Source organism: Psammomys obesus, unplaced genomic scaffold (genome assembly GCF_907164565.1).
Source record: "Psammomys obesus unplaced genomic scaffold, mPsaObe1.curated_primary_1811, whole genome shotgun sequence".
In the NCBI taxonomy this organism is placed as follows: Eukaryota; Metazoa; Chordata; class Mammalia; order Rodentia; family Muridae; genus Psammomys; species Psammomys obesus.
The window spans coordinates 1-7,074 of record NW_026592613.1 but is presented as its reverse complement, the minus strand read 5'-3'; the positions used below and the strand labels follow the sequence as shown (position 1 = coordinate 7,074).

At 46.0% G+C, this 7,074-nt stretch overlaps 1 protein-coding gene across 1 annotated transcript; it reads right to left on the bottom strand.

The window, feature by feature from the left end:
- Positions 1–72: 72 nt before the first annotated feature.
- LOC129682283 (uncharacterized) lies at positions 73–7,068 on the bottom strand. The gene is made up of 2 exons (XM_055614531.1): positions 6,904–7,068; positions 73–1,970 (listed from the first exon to the last, which is right to left on the bottom strand). Exon 2 carries the CDS (start codon positions 1,913–1,915, stop codon positions 299–301), a length of 1,617 nt encoding a protein of 538 aa, XP_055470506.1. The 5' UTR covers positions 1,916–1,970; positions 6,904–7,068; the 3' UTR covers positions 73–298.
- Between the last annotated feature and the right edge of the window lie 6 nt (positions 7,069–7,074).

The window sequence follows — 7,074 nt, the reverse complement described above, 5'->3', positions numbered from 1 at the left end:
AGCAGGAGACCGGCGCCACCTTGTAGTGGCGGGAGCGGCTCCCGACATCTCCCCCTTTTTTATTAATTAAAGGCCAATTCAACCAGAAAAATTAACACACCATGAGGTCACCGATCAGCCTGCTGAGCCAACAGCATCAGCGATCAAGGAGTTTACACAGTGTAGGAGACCCTCTGCACCCTTAGCCCCGTGCAATGGGAACCCGAGCCCTGGGGAGTGCAGAGGTCTGTCCAGAACAGCATCCCGGTGCAATGGGAACCTGTGCCCTTCAGGGGTGCCATAAGTTCTAGACAGAGTCTCAACGGTTGAGCAAGTTAAGCCAAACTTGGGGGGATGCCCCCTGTTCCACAGCCAGCATAGCCTGCACCATGGCCACATTTTTAAGATGTTGTTGTCTCTTGAATCTGCAGAGCAACCAAAAACAGAGGAGCAGTCCTGCAAACAGGGTTACTCCAAACATTCCCACTCCAACCCACTCCTTAAAATAGGAGAGGGCGGAGGACACCCAATTAAACAATCCTTGAGTAATGGAAACGTCTAGGCGAGTGGAATTAATTTGAACAATTGCTAGGCGTAATTTTCTTATTGTCTCATCAAATTCGGCGGACCAATTAGATTGCAGCAAACGAGACAATTCTATGGATAAATTTGCAGCCCTAGTAAACCTGTTATATGGAACAGAAGTTACACAAATTCCTGGTAATGTAGTTTCGCATCCCAACTGAGCCAGCTGCCACAAAATCTCTAGCTGTTCTTGAACCAAATCAATACGTTGATTAACTATCATTAATCCTCCTTTTAACTGATTGTTCATGGAAGCCTGTATATCTATCGCTTCACTAACTGATGCTGACAAATTATTGAGGGTATGAGCCGTGGCAACCTGGCCATTTAATGCTAAGGCTGATATAGTCAGGGAGGCTCCAACCGCCGCAGTGGCTATAATAGCCACTATTGCTGCGGTGATACCAAAATCACGCTTTTGACGAAATAGGGCCAAAGAACTACTAGTCCTCACTGGAATAGGCAGAAAACGGGGCATGCGGGCTACAGTAGCCAAGTCATACTCACTAGCATTCCAACACAGAGCATAAAAACATCCAGTATAATTACAAACTGTCCAAACAAATGGAGGCCAAACACAAACTGGGGTGGGCTCCACCGACTTTAGTCCTCCTAATTCCGTCGCGGATATGGATCCAGGTCTGACATTTGCAAGCAGAGTGGTAGTAGCTGTCGCTCCACCCAAAATGGTGACCATGGGTGAGAGATCTGTGCAACTGCCACCAACACCACACAGCAGCCAAATATTAAAGGGATTGGTGGGGTAATTCCAGGGACTCATTTCGGTGTAATTTCCATACCCTTCCAAGGGTGAAAAGGTAAAGAGTCCATTTTCGAGCAGATGCGCTCTGCGACTCTGACAGCCCGTCCATGGGAAAATAATTGAAGAGTCCGCATGCCGGCCAGTGCAGAAGGGGGCGTACTGAGGTTGGTGCTTTCGTTCATTGCTCCCATAAGATGAACCGTGCTGTGGCCACCATCCAAAAAGGACCGTAGCATTAGCTGAAGATGTACGATTCCTGATGGTCTCTTTTCCTAACTTGGCATAAGAAAAATTTCCTAGCTTTATACATGAGTCAGCATGAGTCTGGTTGGTTGTAAAACAAAGACTGCCGTTATTTGGCTGGGTGTTGTTGTCTGGTATAGGGGCTATGTCCTGAGACATTGGCAAATATGGTAGCCCAATGGAGTCATTGGTGGTAAAGAAACGGGGGAAGACTTGTGCATCATACATGACTGGCATTGGTCGTGGGAATGTTGATAGGATCCCCCAGCGGATCTCCTGGGTCTCCACCTTCAGGTCCATCTGCACTCCGCTCAAGATCAGGATCAGGGTCAAGATCAGGCTCATCTTGCTTGACCACTCTGGTCAGCCGCGCTGGAACCCAAATCGGATTTTCTTGGTCCTGTGGGAAAACACAAACAGCTCCCCTGGATCTTATTAAAATAGGATCCGGTCCTTTCCATTGATTATCAAGCACATCTTTCCATTTTACCAGCTCATTTGAGGAGGCATGGTCAGCATGTCTGTCTGCAGCAGACCGCCCACACGAATCCAATTTCAAAAAATTTAAAGTAAATAAAGCAAGGGATATGGTTGCTTTCTGTCCCATTGTAATGGGGCAGAGTCCCCCCTTCTGTTTTTGCACATAAGTCTTTAAAACACCATTTGCCCGTTCTACCATGCCTTGCCCTTGTGGATTATAAGGCAATCCTGTTACATGATGAACTTCCATTTTTTGGCAGAACTGTTGAAAAACCTTAGATACATAAGCAGGGCCAATATCAGTTTTTAGCTGACGTGGCTTGCCCCAGGCTGCCCAGGCCTCCAGACAGTGGGTAATGACATGAGCCGTTTTTTCTCCTGACAGGGGAGTGGCATGAATCACTCCTGAGCATGTATCAACAGATACATGTACATATTTAAGTCTGCCAAAGGCAGGAACATGAGTAACATCCATCTGCCAAATATGTAATGGCTTAAGACCTCTGGGGTTGACTCCAATGTTGGGTGATGGCCGAAACTCCGCGCAACTGGCGCATTTTAAAACTATCTCCCGAGCTTCTGCGCGAGAGACGCCAAATCTCAGCCTGAGCGTATCAGCTGGAACATGATACAATTCATGAAAGGAGGTGGCATTTTTTACAGGATTTAATGCAAGACAAATTGCTCTGGTAGCCTTGTCTGCTAAATCATTAGCTCTTGTCATAGGTCCAGGCAACAAAGTATGAGCTCTCATATGCTGTATGAAGAAAGGATTTGCTCTATTCCTAATAATATGTTGTATCTCATCAAATAATATTGCCACAGTACTTTTAGAAGAAATCAATCCCACTGTCTCTAGAATTTTTACTGCTCCCACCACATAGTGTGAGTCAGAAACAATATTTAAGGGCTGAGAGAAGTTCCTTAGAACTTCAGCCACTACTGCACATTCAACCAATTGTGGGGAGGAAAATGAAAACTGCTTTTGAAATGATTGTCCACCCACAACATAACTCCCTATGCCAGTTTTTGAGCCATCAGTAAACACATCAATAGCCCCTACAATAGGTTGGCTTTGTGTAACTCTTGGAAAAATAAATGCATTAGTTAAAGAGAAGTGCAACAATGGATGTTTAGGATAATGATTATCTATATTACCAGTAAAGGTGCAGCGAAGAATTGCCCACACATCCAAAGTGGCACATAACACCCCTACTTGATGAGCGGTGTATGGCACAAAAATAGATGCTGGCTCACAGCCAAAATGAGTCAGGGCTGATTGAACACCCTTTAAGGCTATTTCTCCAACTTGAGTTGGGTAATGACTTAACACCTTTCCTGGAGATGTCTGAGAATGAATCCAAAGCAAAGGTCCCTGCTGCCATAGGACTGCGGTGGGTTGCTGTGGTGATGGGATAATGCATAAATGGAATGGACTGAAGGGGTCCAGCCGAGTTAAAGAGGCTTCCTTAAGCCTATCTTCCACCTTAGTTAATACTTCAGCAGCCTCCGCTGTAAGCTGCCTACTAGAGGTAATGGCTGAATCTCCTTCAAGGATGGCAAACAAAGGCCTAAGTTCTGCAGTAGTTAAATTCAAGTAAGGCCTTAGCCAATTAATATCGCCCAAAAGTTTTTGAAAATCATTAAGCGTGTTGAGCACATCTCTCCTAATGGTAATCTTTTGAGGTCTAATGCATCTAGGATAAATAGTTGAGCCAAGGAAATTACCGATCTCTCCCTCTTGTACCTTTTCAGGTGCTATGTACAAACCCTTTTGTTTTAGGTTAGCGGACAACATCTCAAATGCCTGTTGCAGTAATGCTTGCTCAGCATGGCATAGCAAGATGTCATCCATATAATGACATACCTTAATAGCAGGGAACCGATTTCTAACTGGCTGAATAGCGTTGGCCACATAGAGTTGGCACATGGTTGGACTATTGGCCATTCCCTGAGGTAAGACCTTCCACTGATACCTCTTATCAGGTTGTTCATGATTTACACTAGGCAAGGTAAATGCAAACCTAACTCTATCCTGATCGTGTAAGGGAATAGAGAAGAAACAATCTTTAATATCTACCATTACCAAATTCCAGTTCGCAGGAAGGGTAGACAACAATGGTAGGCCTCTCTGAATTGGCCCCATAACCTGCATTTGTTTATTTATAGCTCTTAAATCATGCAACAATCTCCACTTTCCAGATTTTTTCTTAATGACAAAGATGGGAGTATTCCAAGGTGACTGTGAGCACTCAATATGGCCATGGCTGAGCTGCTCTTGAACTAGCTGCTCAGCTGCTGCAAGCTTTTCAGAGGTTAAAGGCCACTGAGGAACCCAAACTGGGTCCTCTGTAGTCCAGGGAATGGGAATCGCCTCCTCAGTGGCCCCTAGGAAAAACCCAGGCCTGTTCTATCTTTCTTTTCCGAGGTTGGGATAGGGCTAGTGCGTCCTTGCAGGCATTTACCCAGTCCTTTACCTGGAACACATCCCATGTTCTTCATTATTTGTTGACTTTGAGGAGAGTATTCATTAGTTAAGGCAAAATCCAATTGTTGTAACACATCCCTTCCCCATAAATTAATGGGAAGAGGTAGCACATAAGGAGCGAACATGCCCCTTTTTCCTTCCTCATTTTGCCAATGCAAAGTCTTCGCACTCTTTTGAGGAGCATTTTCATATCCCAACCCTTGTAGGGATTGAGATGATAGAATAAGAGGCCATCGCGACGGCCACCAAGTTTTAGAAATTATGCTGGTATCTGCTCCAGTGTCCAATAGACCTTGAAAAGTTTTCCCTTCTATTATCAAACTCATCATAGGGCGTTCTTGCATACCCAATGACAAGAACATATGCTGTCCTCCCGAGGAACCAAAGCCTTTTTCTCCTCGAGTAGTTTTATCACTTGGGAAGTTCTGATGTAAACTGGGTAAGATCAAAAGTTGGGCCACTCTGTCCCCAGGCGAGATGGCACTAATCCCTCTAGGGGAGGAACATAACATTTGAATTTGTCCTGTGAAATCTTGATCAATGACTCCTGGATGAACTTGCAATCCTTTTAAGGTGGCAGATGAGCGGCCAATTATCAGTCCCACTGAACCCTCTGGCAAGGGGCCTGCTAAATCTGAAGGTATAGGCTGACATCCCATTATAGGTGTCAATACTGCTCTGGTGGTGGCACGCAAGTCCAATCCTGCTGATCCGGAGGTTGCTCTCCGGATGGAGTCATCTTCACAAACCCTTTTGATTGGTAGGGTGTCTGCTGGATGGCCCCATACATTTGTCTTGGGCCCTGGGGTCGGGGGGCCCCTGTTCCCGTTTTTTGGCTGCTCAGTAGAGCGCTCCGGAAGGGGCCTCCCCTGATTGTCCTTAACAGACCTGCATTCATTTGCCCAATGCTTTCCTTTTTTACACCTTGGGCACAACCCTGGCTGTTTGACAGGCTGAGCATTAGGGGTCGCAGTTGGCGCCCGACACTGCCTTTTCATATGACCCATCTTTCCACAATTAAAACACTTTGCATTTGCAGCCTTCTGAGCTGATAATACCGCAGCTGCGATGCCCTGATTAGACAGTGGACCTCCTATCTCTCTGCACGCTTTCATCCAAGCGTTTATTCCTTTTCCTTTCCAGGGAGTAATGGCATTCCTACACTCCTTGGTACATTGCTCAAAAATTAATTGCTCCACAAACGGTATTGCGCCCTCAGGGTCCTCAAATATTCTTCCTGCTGCTTCCATCAATGTCTTCAGTTGTTTCAAATCTAGAGGAGCATATTGCCTCTGATTTTGAGCATCTTCCCATACAGGAAATGCTGCTTGTATCTTTCTAACTTCCTTTTCAGGAATGCATGACGGCCTTCCTCCTGATCCTGTGTGTTTTTCCACTTCCTCATAGGGAGGAGCTGTTGTACTGCACTTAAAAGCTACAGAGCCACGCCTAGGTGAATAAGGCGGGACGGGGCCATATCTCTCTTCCTCATATTTTGCAGCTTCCTCATCTAACTCTGCCTGCTCAGCAGGGTCAAGACCCGACTCCTCAGAGTCAGATGACTCCTGCTCATCCTCCCCTTCAGAAGAAGATGATAGAGTGCAATTTTTGAACTCAGTGAGGAGCGGATATAATTTAGGTTTTTCATCCTCATCTTTTTTTTTTTTTGCGGGGTTGGTAAGAGTTGCAATCTTTTTGCCTTATCTTCAAGCTCCTCTTCCTTCTTTGCAAGTTGTGCTGCCCTTTCTTCTAACTTAGCTAGCTTGGTTAACACATCCTTGTTCTCATGACTTTTCTTTTCTTTTTTCTTAGAAGGCTTCTTCCTTTTATTAGCCTCTTTACCCTTTTCAGCTTCTGATACACTATCCTGATGGTCTGACAAGACCCGCTGGCCTTCCTTGATCTTTTCCTTGCACCTCTCATCCTTAATGCACGATTTGAACAATTTATACAGTGGCCATACCCCTGGTCTTAGGGTCCCCTGTCCCTTTTCTCGTGTCAGATCCCCACTTAGCTTGCTCCATGATCCTTCCGTAAGGGACCCGGAGAGAACGAACCAGGGAGCCACTCGATCTACTTCTTTGAGAAAGTTCTGCAACACCCGATCTGGGACCTTAAGCTCCTTCTGTTTCAACAGCGCCCGCGCTGCTTCTAGAAGCGGCTTATTCCATTGCTCCTTTATCTACAGGGGAGGGTGTGGCAACTCAGTTATCCACTTGAGGATTACAGCCAAATTATGCAGTGTCGCAAAAAGGGCGAATACAAACCGTATCCCGTTTCCCACAATTAAGACACAGACAACAGAAAAGAACGAAAACGAGACTAACAACGAGAAACGGAATCACCCAGACCACAGAAATCATACCTTGCTGAAAAGTCTCCGGAGTTTCTCAGGTCACTGGCTTGGATCCTCTTTCCGACGAGCAGTCGGGGTCCTCAAAGCTGTCCCTCTACCCGGGTTCGGCGGCTTCCCGGGTTTCGGCACCACTTGTCGCGCGCAGCCTTCGCCGATAAGGATGACGCGGCAACCGAGGAG

Bases quoted from the DNA above. Each gene is read 5' to 3' on its own strand.
- LOC129682283 (XM_055614531.1), bottom strand. From the start codon at position 1,915: ATGAGCCTGATCTTGACCCTGATCCTGATCTTGAGCGGAGTGCAGATG.